The 21,054-nt window shown below is 39.8% G+C and overlaps 3 protein-coding genes across 4 annotated transcripts; 2 read left to right on the top strand and 1 right to left on the bottom strand.

Annotated features, from left to right (window-relative positions):
- The first annotated feature begins 1,790 nt into the window (after positions 1–1,790).
- On the top strand, positions 1,791–3,621 carry LOC128258247 (39S ribosomal protein L2, mitochondrial). Its single transcript, XM_052989766.1, has 2 exons — positions 1,791–2,590; positions 3,147–3,621. The coding sequence occupies exons 1-2, from the start codon at positions 2,119–2,121 to the stop codon at positions 3,563–3,565; spliced, it is 891 nt and encodes a 296-aa protein (XP_052845726.1). The 5' UTR covers positions 1,791–2,118; the 3' UTR covers positions 3,566–3,621.
- On the bottom strand, positions 3,548–4,818 carry LOC128258245 (ubiquitin fusion degradation protein 1 homolog). The gene is given in 3 exon segments (XM_052989763.1): positions 3,548–3,751; positions 3,753–4,453; positions 4,531–4,818. Coding segments are annotated over 3 exon segments (951 nt in total). The 5' UTR covers positions 4,658–4,818; the 3' UTR covers positions 3,548–3,628.
- Positions 4,819–5,236: 418 nt separating this feature from the next.
- Positions 5,237–20,852, top strand: LOC128258240 (sodium-dependent phosphate transporter 2). 2 transcript variants are annotated; one of them, XM_052989753.1, is made up of 7 exons: positions 5,237–5,347; positions 11,468–11,520; positions 11,580–12,615; positions 13,254–13,850; positions 17,809–18,191; positions 18,690–19,192; positions 19,769–20,852. In XM_052989753.1, the coding sequence occupies exons 3-7, from the start codon at positions 12,423–12,425 to the stop codon at positions 20,127–20,129; spliced, it is 2,037 nt and encodes a 678-aa protein (XP_052845713.1). In that variant the 5' UTR covers positions 5,237–5,347; positions 11,468–11,520; positions 11,580–12,422; the 3' UTR covers positions 20,130–20,852. The 2 variants fall into 2 exon arrangements, with proteins under 2 accessions (XP_052845713.1, XP_052845714.1); XM_052989754.1 differs by lacking the exon at positions 5,237–5,347 and adding an exon at positions 8,592–8,722.
- The last annotated feature ends 202 nt before the right edge of the window (positions 20,853–21,054 follow it).

Here is a 21,054-nt window from a genome sequence, read left to right as displayed (position 1 = left end):
AAATTATTTTCCAAATATACACACTCACTCACTCGCATCGTTGCTGTTTCGGTTTTTGCTTTACTCTGTTTTGCTACCGCAGCCGCACATACACAATCGTACCTATGTACATACCTTGGTCGACAACAAAAACAAGCGCCGATTGAAGCAACAACAATAATAATAATAATAACACAACTACTACTTCTACGCGGCGAACACTACGTGAGTAAACACACATATATGTATAGGGGAACAAGCGAGAGAGCGGCAACTGCAAAGGCTCACGCTTGCGCTCTCTTTTCGCTTTCCCGGGCAGAGTGGAATGGAAAAATATTCTCTCTCCAACTCCATCACACACACATCGGTATCGGTATCCCCATCTCTCCAAACTAAGCTTGCGGCCAGTGTTGCCAACAGGCGATGACATACCCACAAATAGCAAACAAATCATTTCAGGCGGAAAAAAGCTGCATTGAAAAGGGGTTATGTCCATGTGACACTAAAAGGTGATGAGACTATTTAACTTGTAGCTCAGATCGGCTTGTTTACGTAAAAATGATTTTTTTTTAAATTAAAATAGGTAAACACTATACGATTCGTAACGTTTTAGTTATTGTTGATTTAAAAAAAAAAAAAAAGGACAAACTATTTTCAGTGTGACCCACTCAATTACTATTTGTATTCTTGCAAAACCCTTTATTATGCACCTGTGCAACAAATGGCCAGGAATGAAATTAGCCATAGGCTTAACTTACTTGCAGGGATTTGGGGGAAAAGTGGTACTCCCATGGCAACCGAAACTTTTTGCAGAACGATCTGTATCTTGAGTTATTTTGTAGAGAAACGGGGGAAGAGGGCAAATAATGCGACTTTTTGTATGCGGTTATAAACGAACGTTGGCAACACTGGTCCACTCTCCTACTTCTTTGGCTCCACTTGGCACCAACACAAAGCCACACTGGAACACACACACTCACGAACGGGTTGAGAACTCTCGCACTGGATGGCCCCACATGGCTCCCCATCAATCGATCGAGCTTGCATGCATAAACATGCAAAACGAAACCAAAATAAAATTAACGAGAACAACAAAAGGCAAACAAACGCCCATACATACGACCATATAAATAAACACACGGCTACATATAGAATTGGCGAGTAGAGATATGCGTGTGTGCATGTGTGTTGGGTCACTCGTAACGGCAAAACGATGGAAGGCAGCGAAAGAGAAGCACAATAAATAAATAAAAACACCAAAATACATACAAACTGGCGTATTGGAAATGCGTAAAAAATGCCGCTCGTTGATTTTTCAGCTAGCAACCGACAACCGACTCCACCTGCGCATACATACAGACGACGGATGTCTTGTTTGTCTCTTTGTAAACACACAAAAAGCACACTTTTCACAACGTATAGCTCTGCTTTTCTGCTCTTTGGTTTTCGCTCGGCGATTGCGTAAACTTGCCGCCCGCTTTTTTCCCACCTAACATCAAAATATGTACATACACTTAAGGCCACCGTATGTGTATGTGTGCGTTTTGCGAGCGTGTTCCAAAATAAAAACTTAGTATTTATTTATATGCCTTTTAGCTGGTTGATTTTCAGCTCACTCTGCTATTGATTTTCTATTACTACTAATTCTCGCCTCTCTTTCGCTGTTTATATTTTCGCCGTTGGTTATCAAACCCGAACTGTTTTTGTTGTTTTTTCTTTTCAGTTTTTTTTTGCATACAACACGTTTTTCGCTTGTTTGTGTGTGTATATTATTTTTTGTTCGCCTTGTTTATTTTTATTTTTTTGCGTACCTTCTTGGAAAAAACCTTTGGCTGATGCAATTTGTTAAATCCCTCGCTATAAACGTAACACTAGTAGTTGGGCAATAATTAAAAGCCGATTTGTGCACTTTTTCAGCGATTTTAATGCGGTTTTCCCGATTCTTATTGCTTCAGCGCGGTGAAGAAGAAAGAAGAAGAGCGCAATTCGAGCGAAGTGGTGGCAACGCCGTCATCCGAAGCCAGGTATGGCCAGTCAAAGGTCTGGCAACTCGACGGAACAGCTGTTTTCAGCCGCATTTCGATTTTGTAACAGTTTGGAAAATTCGTTTTGTGTGATTTCTTAATTAAACCAGGCAAAATGCAAAGTCTGACGCGTTTGTTGAACACGACCTTGAACCTGCAAATGCCGCCAAGGATGGCGGTAGCAGGGATCAACCTGCAGCAGCTGCGCGGCAAAACCAAAGTGGTGGAGAAACCAGCACCCGGTGCTGGCCAGCAATTCCGGCGGATTGTGCACTTTCCGGAGGAGTACACGGTGGAGCCGCTGAAGATCACCCATTTGGCGGGCAGAGATCCCGTCTCCGGTCGCCTGGTGGCCAAGGGCATCGGCGGGGGCATAAAGCAGCAGTATCGCTGGGTCAAATGGTTGCGAGATGGTCCCACGGAGGGAGCCCAGGAGGAGCTGGTGCTCGAGGTGCTCCGTGATGGCTGCCGCACTGCGAAAGTCGCCCTGGTGGCCGTCGGCGATGAACTCAAGTACATCCTGGCCACCGAGAACATGAAGGCTGGCGATATCCTCAAGACCTCTCGACTGATCCCTAGGATTCCGGGTGAGTTCACTTATACATGATACTCTAATTGGTAGTAAAATCTTGATTTCCTTGTACCTCTCAAAAAAAATTTCTTTAAATAATGTAAATTGTAAAAGCCTTGTTTTAATTTATAACTAAGAATTTAATAAGTGAATTTTTTAAACTTTGTTTTTAACGCCCTTTTCTTTACTGTTAAAAAAATAACATATTTAATAGCGCTAAAATTTATATACTCTGGCAAAAGGTGTTATAAATTTATAAGGAAGTTCGTATCGTATTGAAGGATATTTGGTTTAAAACATGTTCTTAATTTTGTTATTTTTGCGAAATTAACTGCGCCTAAACACTATATGTACTTGCGCAGTGAAAAGTGACCACGTTCAAAGACCTTGTCGATCGCGGGAATACAACTCTCCTATATATTTTCAAAATTAAAATAGAAAGATTAGATAATATCATCTGTTAAAACTGATCCAATTGAAATTAAAAAAAAATCACATGTTCTGTTACGGTCGATTTCTTCCTAATCATCTAAATTTTGTAAACATTCGACCTTTTTCTCTTTTTCCACTAGTGCGTCCAAACGAAGGTGATGCCTATCCGCTGGGCGCCTTGCCCGTGGGCACCCGTATCCACTGTCTGGAGAAGAATCCCGGCCAGATGTGCCATTTGATCCACGCCGCCGGCACCTTCGGCACAATCCTGCGCAAATTCGACGACAAGGTGGTGGTGCAGCTGCCCTCCAAGCGGGAGTTCGCCTTCCAGCGCACCTGTATGGCCACCGTGGGTCGTCTCTCCAACCCGGAGCACAACAAGGAGCACGTGGGCAGTGCCCAGCGGATGCGGGAGATGGGCAATCGTCCGCGTTCCGGTCTGTGGAAGCGCAAGGAGGGCAAGCATGGCCGTAAGATACGCCGCCTGCCGCCCATGACCACGATATCGCCACCGGCGCCACCCAAACAGAAGGCCATCAAGTTGACGCTGCCCCTCTAAGGATCTTGCTTTAATTTCTATGTGTCACACAATATACAACTAGAACTAGAACTACAGCTAGGGCTATTTGCGGGTTTTCTTCATGGAGAATCCGGTGCCGTGGAAGCTCTCCGCATCGGAGCCATCCGCATTGCCAGCTGCGGCCCCGTCATCGTTGACCCTGTCACTGATGGGGCGAATGTTGCGGATCGAAACGGATAAGGCCGAACTGGAAATCGTAGTCGGGCACACCGCGCGGCAGCACCTTCTTGAGGACCGGCGTCTCCATCTGGCTTTCCTTCTTCTTTTTGCCATCCAAACGGACGCCGGAACCCTTAAAGGTCTCAACCACCTCCTCGAGAATGGCGTTGGCCCCTCCGGAGGCTTCACCGCCCGCCGTTCCCGCCGCGCCCTGCTGTCCCGAGCCGGAAGCCTGCGTTTCCGAGTGATCCTTGTAGCCCACCGGTGCCTCGAACTCCACATTCATGTCACACTCAATGATGCTGACGGCATTGCCGGGCTTCGTCTCCAGAACGCACAGTTCGTAGACCTTCTTGTTGTACTTGATGGCTATGACATCGCCCTTCGTGAGGCAGGCAAAGTTGCGCAGGGCATTCTCCAGCACCGCCTTGGGATTGGTGATGTCCAGGAAGTCGGTGCTGTGCGGCTGGAACTTGGAGAACGTGGCCACCGGCAGCGAGACACTTTCGATATTGAGGATGTCGCCCTCCTCCAGCAGTAGGTTGTCCATCATCCAGTAGGGCAGATAGCATTTGCCCTCGTCGGCCACAAATTCAAGGACGCCGGCGTGGGAGGATCGGGATTTCTTGCCGTTGGTGAGCTTGAAGAGCATTGGGTACTCCACATTCAGACGGGTGAGTGAGTCCAACGCGGAAGGAGGCATTATAACTAGGGTTTACCAGGGCATACAAATAGTTTACTAATTATTACTAGGTTTTAGTAGAGAATATCCAAGGAGTACTCACTTTTTCCTCCCTTTTCCACGTCCGATCGCTCGTTTCCGGGCAACATGGACACAGAGAAGCACTTGTAGGTGGCATGGAAACTGCGTCCCTCGGGAAACATCATGTTGAAGCCGCTGAAATGGAACATTCTGTGCGTTCCTTGCCCTAACTGGCTGTCCCTATGAATTTTGCACTATTTTCTATCCCCCTTTACAAGGGCTCTATTTTTTTGTTGTTTTTTTTTTTGTTTCTGTAATGTCACGGCTGCAGCAGTGTGACCAAAATACCGAATCGCAAAAGCAAACTGTCAACGGTCACACTTTGGATTTGCCGCCAGCTGGCAACATTCGACGCGCCTAAATTAAAATTCTCCGGTAAGTTTTTCCCTTTTGCGGAGCTAACCTCTTGTGTAAGTCAGCTCGCAGCGTTACATTTTGTTTAAATACATTTTTGGTCATAGTAGCAAACGCCATTTGAACCGTCTAGCAGGCCATATTTGGTGAGTTTTAAAACAGTGCTGCCGGGCCATCAATACTTTGAAACGTTTTAAAATTGTTGGCGGGAAAAAGAATACATTTGATCACAGTATTTGTAAAGGTTCGACATCTCGCTAAATTTATATCAAAGACTTATATCATGGTTTGAGTCCACACTATCGTAAACAGTGTTTGGTCTCTTTGGTATATTTTCCCAGATGAAGTATATTTTTCCAAAAATCTTGGTTTATTTGAACGGCCATACCAACGGTCACACTTTCTCAAAGCAAGCCGGTGGTTGCGCGCGACTTCGTCCCTATTTAATAATCGAGTTATTGATTTGAAAAAGTGCTGCTGATCAAGTGAGTATCTTTAAAGGAGGAAACCAAACGACTCCACATTTTCTAAAATGGCTGTCATCTAAAAGTTTTCCATTGGAACCGCTCCTGGCGAACTTTTCAGTGCGCGTGATTGTGTGTGTGTTGGCAGGATATATCCCTTTGTATCCTTGTAGTCTGACTGGCGCCGCGTGTTTTTTCGCGTGGGTGTGCTCGTCTCGTGTGTGTGTGTGTGTATGTGATAGATTTTCGTCAATATTTTTTCCCACACAAACATAAGCTAAAACCAAACAAGCAACAAACACAAAATGTTTGAGTAGAAAAATCAATAAACTGAGCCATCGATTTAGTGAGGAGAAAAGTGGGGCGGTAATACGAAAAAAAAGTACTTTGTGGCTCTCAATTCGAAAGTACATGGTCTTCAAAAAAAGTATTGTTTTTACTGCCGTCCAGAGTACAGTTACTTGCCGATATTTTGCAAAAACAGTTTGAGAGCCATTGAAATGGTGTGCAGCTGTTTTCAAGTCTCTGTTGTGGTTGTTATTGTTGCTTCGCAGCTGCAGCAACACCAAAAGCCAACAACAACTGCAACAAGGTGCGACAAAAGCTACTTCCCTGCGCATTCTCTCGCTCTCTCCTCTCTTCTGGCAGCCTCCAGACAGTCCATCTCCCCCTGCTTTCTCTCGGTCTCTCTCATTTCCCCACAACAACACCGCTAGAATGATTCATTATCGAACGCCCCCCACCTCTCTTTTTGTTTCATCCTTTTGCAAAATGCTGCTGTCTATTGTGAAATTTAAAAATCTTTTGTTACATCTGCTTTTCTTAAAATTCCCAGTAAAATTCTATAGAAAATCGTTGGCCCCGACTATGAAATACTTTGTAGCCTACTTAAAGGCGTAATTTATATTAGAACCAAGCAAATATGGTATCATACTATCGTATCACTAAGTTTTAAGACTTCATCCGCCCTAAAACTGCTTCCCAATAATTAAACCTTACTTTATTGCCAAACTACATCTATGTACATACATAGGCAAAAGGAAAGGCTGAATGTTTAATTAAAATTTTTAAAATTTCTATTTCGTTATAGAGGCTTATCTTTTGGTATTAAGAAGAACCAAAATTTATTGGTTCCTTTTACCTTTTACTTAATTCCACTTGAGGTAAAAATAGTTTTGTGCTTTTTCATCCGGTCTTTTAGATTTTTGTAATTTTAAAAATATATCTTAAATGTTTAAATAAGGTTAGTTTTAATCAAAACAGTGAAATTCGGTTTAGAAATCCGTCTGCCTCAAAAAAGTTAATTGAGCCGTCATGTCAAAACCTCAATTTCCATGGCATTGTAAATGTGAAATTATAAAACCCTTTCTGGTTAAAACCTTGTGTAATCTAGCAGATACAAATGAATTACGCTTGTTGCACATATGTGGTTCCACTGTGAATCCGAAAAGTATGAGGGGATAAGCGAAACTTCGGCATCTTTTTGTGTACAGTTTTTGCGTCTGGGAACTAAATTTAACAGGCAGAAAAAGAACTGAATAGAGCAGCTCTCCGAAATGCGTTTAAAGTTTAAAATAGTGCAACGACAGACAGCACAATCCCCAAATCTGTTATACGCTTGCTGTAAAACTTCCAAATTATATATTTGCCTCTTCTGAATATTAATTCCTTGTGCTTACGTCAAGCAAAGTAATATTCAATACTTTTTGCAACATAATGAAATCAATGGGTAAACCAATTGGACCGGGCCATGAATGAGTCGGTTTGAGAGTACGTGGCTGGTGGGTGGCAGCCACCCCGCAAGGTCAAAGCGTGTACACACTCGCTGCCGGATGGGAAGTGTGTGTGCGAATTATAGCGATACAGTGCTCTCCCAATTGCAACTTGTGGTTCGGTGGTTATTGCACAAGTGCCTCTCAAACTGACAAGTACAGTTAGAGTTAAAGATTCCTCTCCAGGGATTAAATTCGATATAACCCCTCTAAAAATGTTTAATAACTCAAATACCCTAATAGCTTATTGTTATGTGTTTCCGGTACTTTGGTCTATAAACCCATTTAAAATGTAACTATGCAAGAGTTAAATAAATAATCAAGACAATTTCCATTTTTCCTCAAAAAGCTGTTAGAAATATCTTTATTTGAACTTCTTATCAATTGAACTTCTCCAAAAAGATTTTTAAATAAAAATATAAAAAAATCTTAAACTTTACCATTTTTAATGTGCAAAAAGAAATCAAAATGTATTTAAAAATTGTGAAGAATATTGTCCAAAATTTGATCGTATCTGATTTTTAGTTCTTACGAATTCTATCCCACATTTGCCTGTTTCCAAGTGCCCAAAATTTATTGAATGGGAATGGTATTTCAATACACATTTATGTTCATCTGAACAAATGTAAACACATATGTACATACATATAAGAAATCCAATGAGGCAGCATAGCTTGCCTTTTGTTCTGTTTTTATGCACACGTTTTAAATATCACCCGACAAAATCGTGATTCCATTTTCGGATCGCGTGTGATGGAAAAAAACCACACAAATGCCAAACAGCTTTGAAGTTTAAACTCTTTTAATGAATGCCAAGAAGGTAGAAAAGAAGGAAAAACAAAGAGAGCATAATCAGCAATAGGTAAAATTCGCCAAACGAGGCCCGCATTATTTTGTTTACTTCCTCAAGTTCGTACAGTCCCACGTGCCAAAAACGTTTGCGTAAACAGTGGTAACTCGAAAGATGGAATATACATATATAGTTTTGTGTCTGTAAGCTTATACGAAAGTTACAAAGTTTATTTGTCTCTTAGAACGAACTCGAATTCTTCTGCCCATTTTTCTATTGTTCGTTATAAATTACTTAGGGTTTAGACTTTAAATAAGTTAGTTATTTATTAACGGAATAATTTAAAATAATAATAATTTAAGATAGTATAATATTTAGTTAATTCCTATAGGAAAAAATCTAGCCGAGCCACTATAACGATCAAGACTGTTTAAAGTATATTTAATTACATGTATGGAATAAACACAAATATTCTTTGATGCGTTCTATAATTTATTGTATAATACTTCGTTTTAGGAATTGTAGATTCTTGTCTGTTTTTTGCAGCCTTTAATTTTTGTTCACTTTATTGCTGAACGACCTTCGCTCATTCGTTGTTGTTGCTGCTGCTTGTTGCAGGTATTTGTTAATTATTTGTGAGCATCCCTTTCACACCTGAGTGCGTTTCCAATTGGATTGTGCTGAGCCAGAGATTTCGGATTGGAACGGGGAATGAGCTTCGCTGCATGTACAGTTTGATAGCCATTGGATGAGGCGGTGTTAATTTGAAAAAAGTTACCCTGGATTTCGTGGCGGCGGAACGACCTTGAACTTGTGGTAGCAACCACCCCAAAAGTGAGCCCACCGCCTCGGCAAAACAACAAGTGGAAATTGTGTTAGCTGGACGAGCGTGCAGGAAAAATCGCTTGCAGGCCTCCATATTACGCCGCTCTTTTCATTTTTTTTTTAACCTAAGGCGTCCTTGGGACAGTGCGGCAAATTAAATCAATATTAAATGCAGTTTACTGTTTGCAGCAATTGTTGCAATCGCATTTGCAGCTGGTAGGCGGCAATGTCAAGGTTTTCAGTGACGCGGCAGGTGCATTGTACACCCAACAAAAAATATATCCTTGCAGATATTGCAAAAATTAAATATTCCTTAAAACGACTATATTTCGATTTTTATGCGGGAATGTTTAAAAACAGAGAAAGTAGTAATGATTATCCGCTTAATTTTTCGATCGTTCCAATGGCAGGCTATATGATAAAATTAAAACCCTAGTTCTGAAAAAATAAACCCTTACGTTGTATCGAAATATATTTACATAAATTAGAAAAAGGACTGCTTAGTTTATATTTATTTTTTCGATTGTTCCTATAGGAGCTATATGATATAGTCGTCCGATCAGGCACGACTTCTGTACCGTCTGAAATAAAAATACACCGTTTCATTAAAACTGTTAAGTATACATTTAGAAACATTTTTGAATGATTTCCAACCTCTAAAACTTTTGTTGGCATACAAAATATCAAGAAAATGATTACCTTTTTAAGGTTTTAAAATGTTTTACAGTGTATAGTGGGCCTATGTCATCTGTTGTTATATTGCACTTGCCATTCAATCCATTTTAATTCCATTTACTTGTCATGCAATGGGAATAGCAATACCTGAAGCCTCTCCGTGTACATAGATTGCCCGCCTCCCAACCACCCACTGCCCTCCAACCTTCGCTATGCCCGGCCTTAACGGTTCATTTCAATTACAAACTGCCTATTTGCCAGGCAATAACAGTAATTTCTCAATCTACAATGTGCAGAAATTGATTTATTGTCGTCGGACTTTAAATAGAAAAGGACTATTTACTGGTGGTTCTTTAAAATAAAACCATTCAGTAATGGTTTAAATATTTCCTGTAGAATATTTCTAGTAGAATTACCTTAAATCTTTATTGGTATCCTCCATTACTCATTTCAATCGATCGAAATGATTTCATAATAATTAAACATTTATTTTCGTATGCAGTGGCTCAAAAACTATGCAGCACACTTGCGTGTTTGCGTATTTATAGTTCAAAAGTTCAAAATACCCTACCAAATTGGAGGCGATTACCACAAACCTATGATTGTTTCCTTCCCATTTCCATTGTGAGGATAGGAAACGTGCACCCGTTGGCTGGTGGGTCATGGGTGGAAAGGTTGAAGAGCGTAAAAGCGAACACCACCCACCGATGACAAAGCACGCAAATATGGAAATTTCGCGACCAAGCGTCGGCACAAAACGATGCGACACCGCGACCTTGCTATGCCACGGTGTCAGCCATTTGTCCTGGTTACTTTTCTCAACCCCCTGACCTCTAACCCCACTGCCACCCACCACCCACAGACCTCTTGGCGTCATTTGCCTTCCACTTGTTTGTGGGTGGGGTTTTCTTGGGGTTTTTCTATTTGCGTTGTTCAAATATGTCTGCGCGTTTACGAAATGTGCGAAATGGAATTGTTATTTTGGTTTGTTTTGTTTTGTTTTCTAGTTCTTTGGGGATCCCTTAGGTATTTGAACGTTTTATGATGTATTTTGTACATTGAGGAATTCACGTGGCTAAAATATTAACATATGGTTGTTTTCCCATTTATTTAACATATTGAAGTGACTTTAGGGGTTAATAAACAAATTTTACACTCGAAATAAAAATCATATTGAAGTGACTTTAGGGGTTAATAAAACAAATTTTACACTCGAAATAAAAATCATATTGATCTCTAAAAATCGGAATATTATAGTTTAAAAATGATAAAAAAAGTTCTTAAGGTGTGTGGGTCAAATAGAAATTAGAAATAAATTACATCAGTAAATTACGCAGTCATTGATCTTCATTGGAAACAATGAAAATCTATTGTTTGCTGCATTTACACTGACGACAACAGTCTGGACAAAAATAACAATAACAATAACAATAACAATAAAATCGGGCGGCAATTACAATTTCAATTGCGAATTTTCATTTGAATTGTCGCAACACCGCGCACTCCCAAAAGATTTGAACGTGTAGGTCTGACTGTATCTGAAAATGAACAAATGAAAGAAAATTAGAAACAAGTCCACAAATCAAACAATTAAATTTCAATTGGAAAACTCATTGAATTGTTGAGTTCCGCTCGTTACCGGTTAAAAGTAGCTAAAACGTGATGGGCACATGCAAATCAAACGGAAAATGGGTGGAAACAAATATGCGTTTCCCTTTCCCTTTTAATAAAATCAAAGTCTATTCTTATTTAGTTTTGTTTGATTTATTAAAAATATTTACTCTGAAAATCCGAATATGTAGTTATTTTAATATATACCAAATTATTTATATTCCCTTTTTCAAAAGTGTGTAATTTTTACATACGTTCTACAATGTATTTTAGACAACCGATTTGATGCCGATCTAACTAGTTTTAACCTAGATTGTAGGTGTGCTATTAAAATAGGCTTTAAATAGTTTTTTGGCTCAGAAGGCTTAAAGTGCTTAAACGAATAGGTTTAGTTGTGGATTAATACAGTTTGAGTAGGAAAAAAGTCACATCACATAAGTTTTTAAAATATTTGTAATTTACTTTCAGACATGGTGAATAATTCTCTATGGTTGAAACAACTTTGCTACCCCAAACGTCAGGTAAGAGTCCTTTGCATTTAAATAATAACTTACTGATAGGACTTTCTCTCACATTTTAGTTTACCAACTCGACACTTCTTAACTCCTTTTCAACATAACAAGAAACTTATTATAATTAATTAATAACAACCAACACAACAACACTATATATCCACTTAATCAACAACATCAACAACTATCGTTTAATCTCAAAACGTAAACACAACAATTGCTAAAGGAGTCATCCAGGAGTTAAACGAATACAAGTGGAATTAATGTTGAGAGAATACCTGTGAAAACTTCCCAACATTGAGCATCAAATTCCGTCGACAGCAGGAATTTGTCAGTCAAGGAGAAGGATTTTAATTTGGAATATTGTTCATTTCGTTTCGGTGTTGTTTGTCCAACCCAGGGTTATTTGTAGGATTTTATTTATTTATTGCTTATTTTAAGGCAGAGCTGGTCATCAGCTTTGAAGAGAGGCTCCAAACCAAAGGGTTTTAAACAGAAGGGTAAACATTTCAGGGTAATTAGTCACCTAAGTATCGCACCTTCGCAGTTCCAAGCGGCGAGTTGTTCCCCTATTTTCATTATGAAAATAACGACAATGAAGTTTAAGCGCAAATATGGCTGTTTAGAGAATATTTGAAAAGAATTTCTCACTTATTAACCAATTTGGATTTTTGTTTCGACCCTCATTTGTTACGTAGTCTTGTATTTTATAAGTTCCCAAAGATTGTTTTGCACAATTCAAGTCATCCACCACCCAGTTAAATCCGCACCGCATTACTGCATACAGTTTTTGAGTTAGGTTTTCGAGGAGCGAGAAGAGTAATCAGTATTTAGTCAGAGTTGAGTAAGTTTAGTGGTTTGCACCGAAGAGTTTTGAGCTACATTGAACACCGAACAACATTGTCGGCAACATGGAGAGTTTTTCGCCGGACTTACTATGGATGGTAGTCCTCGGATTCCTGATCGCCTTTATCCTGGCCTTTGGAATCGGCGCCAACGACGTGGCCAACTCCTTTGGCACCAGTGTGGGTTCTGGAGTACTCACCATCCGGCAAGCCTGCATTCTGGCCACCATCTGCGAAATATCGGGAGCCGTTTTGATTGGTAAGTTATTAAATAATATTTATAACCACTAAATTGTTGCTGAAATATTAAGTCATAATACGAAATCATAAAACTTACCAAATTAGTAAGGAGACACGTTGATAATTGATCTTTTGAGAACAAAATTGGAAAAAACAAAATGTTAATAAACAATAAAAAAAAACTTTTATATTCTTATGACTGGATTAAAAAAATTATAGGAACAAAATATTGATAAACAATACAAAGGAAATATTAATTAGCGTTTTTTAATAAAAATATAAAATTAAATCTTTTATAAATCAAGAGGTTAATAAAGTAGTTTGAAACAAATTTAAACTTTTGTAAATACAACTTTTTTAACGTTTTTAGTGTTAAAACTCTTAATTTTTAAAAACATATAAAATATAATATTTTTGCATCATCTAATTAAAATAATGTTGCAAACGAACAGGAAAAAAAAAATCAAAGATTGCAATTAGCAAGAAAAAAAGGAATTTTGTCGAAAACGAAAAATATAAAATACAACTTATTTAAGTAGTTGTAAAATCACTTGTTTATTAAGAACACGTAATCTGAATTGAACTTATTTAAGTAATTTGCAAAATGTAGCTGTTTTTGAGTAATACGTACTAATATTGTGTTTTTATTTCATACAGGCTACAAGGTGTCGGACACCATGCGTAAGGGAATCCTGGAAGTGGGTCTGTACGAGGGCTCCGAGGACGTGCTGATGCTGGGCTGCGTGTCGGCTTTGGCCAGTAGTGCCGTGTGGCTGCTGGTGGCCACCTTTTTGAAGCTGCCCATCTCGGGAACGCACAGCATTGTGGGCTCGACCATCGGATTCTCGCTGGTGGCACGCGGCGCCCAGGGCCTGAAATGGACCACCCTGGGCACGATTGTGGGTTCATGGTTCATCTCGCCGGTGCTGAGCGGAGTTGTGAGCATCCTGCTCTTCCTGGCCATTCGCCGCTTCATCCTGCGTGCCCAGGAGCCACTCAAGGCGGGATTCCGTTCGCTGCCCATCTTCTACGGCGTGACGTTCTTCATCAATGTGATCAGCGTGGTGCTGGATGGACCCAAGCTGCTCTACATGGACAACATACCCACGTGGATAGCCCTGAGCGCCAGTTTTGGTCTTTCCCTGCTGGTGGCCTTACTCACGCAGCTGGTGGTGGTGCCTCTGCAGCGCCGGAAGATTGCCAAACGGCTGCGGGCCGAGAATCCGGTCAAATTCAACTTCGAGGACTCTGTGGGTGAGCTGAATAGATTTAATGTGTAATAAAATAAATAAGTAATCCTTCATACTAAGGGTTTAGTATTTTTTTTTTATAGTACCATTTATAGACTTAGAAACTTATACTTAAGCTGCCACTGATCAAACAGTAACTTTAATAGTTGATAGCTTAAAATTTTGTTTAAATAACCCAAATAGTTAGATCATTGTCAATATGCAAACATAAACATATTGTTGTTTGCTTGAGGAAAGCATGTCAGAAACATCTTCCAACCATTTGGCTATATATACGCTGGCTTCAGTCAGAACAAGCACATTAGAGACATTAGCCAAGATGCGATCCCAGCTAGCATTTTTCTTTGGCCTAGTGGCCCTTCTTGCGATTGCCCTGGCAGCAGATCCGACTACTGATCCCGCCACGCCGACTGATCCCAGCACTCCCACTGATCCCAGCACTCCTACTGATCCTAGCACGCCCACTGATCCTAGCACGCCCACTGATCCCACCACTCCCACTGAAGCCACCACTCCCACCGAGGCCACTACTCCGAGCACCGCGGCATCCACCACCGCACCCACTACAGCTGGTGGTGCGACACCCAGTAAGAAGACGAAGACCGTCACCCACTACAAAAGGAAGATCAAGAGACCAGCCAAGGTTCGCAAGATCCGCCGAACTGGAGGCGCTCGTAGGCGCAGGAACCGATCCAGCCGGAATTAAAGAAGACACACCTTATCGTACCCTGCAGATTCTATTTGACCCATTTGTTCCTCGCACTTTTAGTTTTCTATAATTTTAGATATTTTTATCAATAACTGCAATATTAAATGATAAACTGATTATCAGATATTCATGTTTTTACTGACTTAGAAAAGTATTTCTCTTGGTAATTTAGTTAAATAAACAAGAAAATTTTATACAGCTTTGGTACACTTTATAAGCTTGATTCTCGCTTGAGAAGCCTATTCTGAACATAAATTGTTCGGCAAAACAAATGTGCTTTGTCAATGTCGATTCAGAAGCTCTGACCTTTGACACTGAACAGCAGTGTTTTATTGCAGGCCATGATAATATAGAGAACTTCAAGCACAACTGCATAAGTTTTTGTTTTTAATGTATAGTATTTGCAATACCACGCTTTAAAAAAGTTAACAAGATTTAATCGTTTGAATTTAATTATTCTTGATTACTCAATTTTATTGGGAGGCATAACATAATATAGATATTTTATTTAGATAGATTTCCATTGCTGTTGATATTATATATAACATGTGTGTGTTTTTTTAGTCGTGTCCTACTTTGTTCTCAATGGTAAAATACAAAAAAATTTTCCCTAAAATATTTTTCACCCAAGTAGAGGAACCTTTATTCCACCGTTAAAGAATTTTTGTGTAAGGGCTTAAAAAGTATTTTGGGGCCACTTTTTTGTATAATGATCCCAAGAAGTCGGCTTAAAATATAAAGACGGAGACTAGAAAAGTAAGCCTTGCTTTTATTATGCGAATAACCACTTATTGCAATATGGAAAATTGTTTCATCGAAAAAGGTTACGAATAGGTTAACCGAAGAGCGCCTTTTTATAATTGTTTGGCTGAATTTGCACTTGTTAATCATTTTTGGTTAGATTAAAGTCAGATAGCTGATTAATTGAAAGACCATTTAATTTCTTCATTTAATATTGCGAATGTAGTAGATGCTTAAGTACAAATAAAATAACAGTAGATATATGATAGATTAAATTTTTGTTTAAATAACCCAAATAATTAGATCATTGTCTATATGCAAACATATATATATTGTTGTTTGCTTGAGGGAAGCATGTCAGAAACATCCTCCAACCATTTGGCTATATATACGTTGGCTTTAGTCAGAACAAGCACATTAGAGACATTAGCCAAGATGCGATCCCAGCTAGCATTTTTCTTTGGCCTAGTGGCCCTTGTTGCGATTGCCCTGGCAGCAGATCCGACTACTGACCCCGCCACGCCGACTGATCCCAGCACTCCCACTGATCCCAGCACTCCTACTGATCCTAGCACGCCCACTGATCCTAGCACGCCCACTGATCCCACCACTCCCACTGAAGCCACCACTCCCACCGAGGCCACTACTCCGAGCACCGCGGCATCCACCACCGCACCCACTACAGCTGGTGGTGCGACACCCAGTAAGAAGACGACCACCGTCACCCACTACAAAAGGAAGATCAAGAGACCAGCCAAGGTTCGCAAGATCCGCCGAACTGGAGGCGCTCGTAGGCGCAGGAACCGATCCAGCCGGAATTAAAGAAGACTCACCTTATCGTACCCTGCAGATTCTATTTGACCCATTTGTTCCTCGCACTTTTAGTTTTCTATAATTTTAGATATTTTTATCAGTAACTGCAATATTAAATGATAAACTGATTATCAGATTTCCATGTTTTTATTGATTTAGAGAAGTATTTCTCTTGGCAATTTAGTAAAATAAACACAGCTTTTGTTCGGCAAAACAAATGTGCTTTGTCAATTTCGATTCAGAAGCTCTGACCTTTGACACTGAAGAGCAGTGTTTTGGTGCAGTCAATGATAATACTGCATACTTAGTTTTTGTTTTTAATGTATAGGATTTGCAATGTCACGCTCTAAAAAAGTTCACAAGATTTAATCGTTTGATTTTAATTATTCTTGATTGCTCTATTTTATTGGCAGGCTGACATAAGATAGATTAGATGCCATTTTTAAGATTTCCATTGCTGTCGATATTATATATTAAGTGTGTGTGTTTTTTTAGACATGTTCTACTCTATTATTAATGGTAAATACAAAAAAAAATGTTCCCTAAAATAGTTTTCACCCCAAGAAGTTGGCTTAAAATAAAAGACAGGGATTAGAAAAGTAAGCCTTGCTTTTATTATGCTAATAACCATTTATTGCAATGTGAAAAATTGCTTCATCTTAAAAAGCTTACAAATAGGTTAACTGGAGCACGGCTTTTTATAGTTGTTCTCTATCTTAATGTTTCAAATATGGCTGAATTTGCCCTTGTCAATCATTTTTAATTAGATTAAAGTCAGATAGCTGATTAATTGTAAGACCATTTAATTTCTTCATTTAATATTGCGAATATATTAAAAACTTAAGTACAAATAACATAACAATAGGGTTCAAAAAGTGCTCATGGGTCGTTTAGCCAAATCGTTCGGTTCTGCGGGTTTCAAATTCGTATGTATTGCCTTAATTCCGGCGGGATCGGTTCCGGCGTGTGCGGTCCTTGTCGGCACCTCCGCGTTTGCGGTGGATCTTACGGACCCTGGCTGGTCGGTTGATCTTGCGCTTGTAGTGCGTGACGGTAGCCTTCTTTTTGCCACCTGGTGCCACGGTGCTGGGAGCTACGGTGGGGGTTGCAGTGGTGTTACTGGGTGTGGTGGGCGTCGCTGGATCCGAAGGGGTGGTAGGATCGGTGGGCGTCGCTGGATCCGAAGGGGTGGTAGGATCGGTGGGCGTGGAAGGATCCGTGGGCGTGGAAGGATCCGTGGGCGTGCTAGGATCAGTGGGCGTGCTAGGATCAGTGGGCGTGGCCGGATCATCTGCCAAGACAGTCGCCAAAAGGACCACTAAACCAAAGAAAATAGCTACTTGGGATCGCATCTTGGATTATGTCTTCTGATTCTGGAATCGTTGTGCCTTTTCTGCCTAAAGCCCGAGTATTTATAGCCAAATCGTTGGAAGATGTTTCAGACTTGTTTGTTTAGGCATAAAACAAAATTATGCCATATGCCATCGAGTATAATTTAGAACTAGGTTGTTAATACAGAGATTGTCGCCACCTTTTTAGTAGGCCTATAATAGTACAATAGCATTCGTTCAAGATAAATATTTAATGAAACCCAAATAAGCAGTATGTGACTTTGAACAGGTCCAAATTAAGAGCCTATTATTGTACAAATAAATCTATTGATCTTGCTGAATAAAAATTTCCACAAATCCACTTCCAGAGTCCTCACCGTCGGGAAGTCCCAAGAAGCAGCGCCGCCCATTGTCGCTGGTCAGCGAAGGAAAACCATTGCCCGCCATCGCCGAAATCACCGAGCTGGTCTCGCTGAGCGACAACTCGCCCAGGACCTTCAAGCTGGCCCCTTTCGGACTGGCGGCCAAGAACAACAATGCGCCCGGCGAGGAGTACAAGATCGATCCGCAGCTGATCAAGAAGGCCGAGGACCTGCTGGGCAAGGCTAGCCTGGACAACACCGATCTGACCATCACCAGTCTGAACTTCATCGACGAGCAGCAGCAGCAGCAGCAACAGCAGCAGCAGCAAAACGGACGCCAGTTGCAGGAGTGCTTCAAGCGGATGCAGTCGCCCAAGGAGGAGCAAAAAGTATGGTCAAGTCCTAACTAATAAACAAGTAGGCAGGGGAGATGTATACTTGCTTAACATTTCCATTTAAAATTGCATTTTCTTGAAGTTATTCCACTGACAAACCACCGAAATTGCTATTAAATCGAAATGATTTTAAGAATACATAATAGCTTCTTAAATTCTACATAAGAACAGATAATATTAGAAGACACAACTATGTCGCTAGATTTCTTCATAGTTTAATAATGCATATAAGCGCTTCAAATCCTAACTAATGAAATACAAGAGAAAATTATAAATTAATAATACGAATAACAGTTTAAAATTTAATTTTTTGCTAAATTATTTTAATGGCAGGCCAACCAAATACTTATTGGATTGCTACATCATTTTATATATTTTAAGTTACCATTTAATAAGACTTTTAGGGAAATGATTTTTACGACAAGCCATTAAAATACTTATAGTAATCAAGATTTTATCACATTTTATTAATAAATACTTATCCATTTCCAGCACAAGGCGAGTGCCAACGGAACGGATTCGGGAGCCGGAGCTACCAAGGCCACCAATAACAACCTCCAGGTGGTGGAGAGCGGCGGCAGTCTTGACCTGATGATCAGCTCCACCCTGTCGCCCAATTCCAGCAAGGTGCCGTTGATCGAGAGCAAGGAGGCGTTGAACGAGCAGGAGGAGGAGCTGAAGCGGACGACGGCGGGCGGTCGAAGGGCCAGCGGTGCCGAGGAGACCCAGGAAATATCCATGCTCTTCTCGTTCCTGCAGATCCTGACAGCCACCTTCGGCAGTTTCGCGCACGGCGGCAATGATGTAAGCAACGCCATCGGCCCACTGATCGCCCTCTATATGATCTACCGCGAGGGATCGGTTATGCAGCAGGCGGAGAGTCCCATCTATATTCTGATCTACGGCGGCGTTGGAATCTCCGTGGGTCTCTGGCTGTGGGGACGGCGCGTCATCGAGACCATTGGCAATGACCTCACCAAAATCACCTCATCGACGTAAGTTTTTGGAACCTTTTTAGAACCATGATTCAAAATTAAGTAATTATAATATTAAGTTTAAATTTGAGTTTAATTATGATTATGAAGATTTTACATGTTACTTAACTTACATTTTATTGCAACAACTTCCAAAACTTCTATTAATGATATCCTGATTGTTCCTTTAGAAATAACAACAAAGCCTTAAGGCAATAATGCCTTTATTTCATTTCCAAAAGTTTAACTACGTTTAGCCGACTTTATGGAAATTGTTTCTTTAAACAATTTACAAAAGTAGTTGATTAAACAAAATGATTGATTTTATGTTTGATCAGAAACAAGTGGATTTAAAAAGAATAATAATATTTCATTTTTAAGAAGATTTCCGTTTTTATATCCTTAGTTCCTAAATATTTAAAAAACTGTCTTAAGCTTGTCATTTTTTTATCAGAACAAATTTTATTTTAAAAAATATGTGTTACATAAGCTTTTAGAAACACCTACAGGCCTTTTTGTACCAGACATTGTTTTTTTCACCCATAATTTATTTTTATATATATACATTAACTAATTGCTGTTGTTTTTTCTTTGCAGAGGCTTTACCATTGAAGTCGGAGCCGCCATCACCGTACTGCTGGCCAGCAAAATTGGATTACCCATTTCGACTACTCACTGCAAGGTCGGTTCGGTGGTTTTCGTGGGGCATGTGAGTGCAGGCGGTCGCAAGAAGGGTGAGACGAAGGATCGGGATCAGGATCAGGATCATGATCTGGCGGGAATCGATAAGGATGGCCAGAACAATGATGCGCCCACGGCAGATGGCAGTGTCGATTGGCACCTGTTTAGGAACATTGCCTACGCCTGGATTGTGACTGTGCCGGTTACGGCTCTTCTTAGCGCCGGAATGATGTACGTGCTCTGCGCCATTGCCGTGGACGAAATGGGCGGGGCCTAGGCCTAGAAAGGGGAAGCACACAGGATGCCATTCAATTATTAATTGTAATTGCAAAACCCAAATAACGTTTCGTAATTGTACAAGTTGGAAAACACAAAACTTAATATTAAACACGCAAATGGTAACTCAAGAAAAAAAGAGAAGAAAATCTTAACTAAATTACTCGCCTAACTAAAGCATTGTATTTAGCTCATAGAACGTCTCTGAGTCTAACTGATATTAATATTGTTTAATATGTGTACGCCAAGCATGTCGCGATTTGATTCAATATTTATACATTTCAATTTATGTTTATATCCGAATTGCAACTATTTTAAAATACATTTGAAATTCTTTTGTAGACCTAATCCGAACCCACTCATACTATTTTACACCACTCAATAGAGCAGAGCAAAACACTTGAATAAAATACAAACTATGTACAACAGTAAATGTTTATAAGAAATGGTCAAGACCAATTTTAATTCGATGCTTTTTATTTTCGATATCTAACACTTGTGTTTTATTTGTGTTGTATTTTGAACTATAAAGTTTGAAATTTCTCTTTGAGATTCCTTTTGACACGGTAAGATTGGTTTGAAGTTCGGTTACAAATTATTACAAAACTTAACTTATGAGGCTCTCCAGTCCGTTTTAAATTTACATTCCATTGAGAGCCAGTTCGTATAGTATTTCACTATGTAGATATACGAAAAATAAATACAAAGTTATGACACCCAAAAATCGTTTTATTCGCGAGGATGGTTTTCATTGTTGGTCCATTAATGATTAAATTTTATATAATTATATATGTATATAGTTAATATCTATACTTTAAAACAGACGCGTTTCTTCTGGTTTTGTTTAAGTATTGCAACGAACTGATTTTTTAAGTTATGCTTGCCAAATGTCATTCTTTTGGCTTGAGGTTCGATTTTTTTTCCTT

This window comes from Drosophila gunungcola, assembly GCF_025200985.1.
Source record: "Drosophila gunungcola strain Sukarami chromosome 3L unlocalized genomic scaffold, Dgunungcola_SK_2 000003F, whole genome shotgun sequence".
NCBI lineage: Eukaryota > Metazoa > Arthropoda > Insecta > Diptera > Drosophilidae > Drosophila > Drosophila gunungcola.
This window is presented reverse-complemented; position numbering and strand designations above follow the sequence as displayed.

Coding starts and splice junctions, on each gene's coding strand:
- LOC128258247 (XM_052989766.1), top strand. CDS start 2,119: ATGCAAAGTCTGACGCGTTTGTTGAACACGACCTTGAACCTGCAAATG. Junction 2,591..3,146: donor ACTGATCCCTAGGATTCCGG/GTGAGTTCACTT, acceptor TTTTTCCACTAG/TGCGTCCAAACGAAGGTGAT.
- LOC128258240 (XM_052989753.1), top strand. CDS start 12,423: ATGGAGAGTTTTTCGCCGGACTTACTATGGATGGTAGTCCTCGGATTC. Junction 13,851..17,808: donor CAACTTCGAGGACTCTGTGG/GTGAGCTGAATA, acceptor ATCCACTTCCAG/AGTCCTCACCGTCGGGAAGT. Junction 19,193..19,768: donor ACCAAAATCACCTCATCGAC/GTAAGTTTTTGG, acceptor TTTTCTTTGCAG/AGGCTTTACCATTGAAGTCG.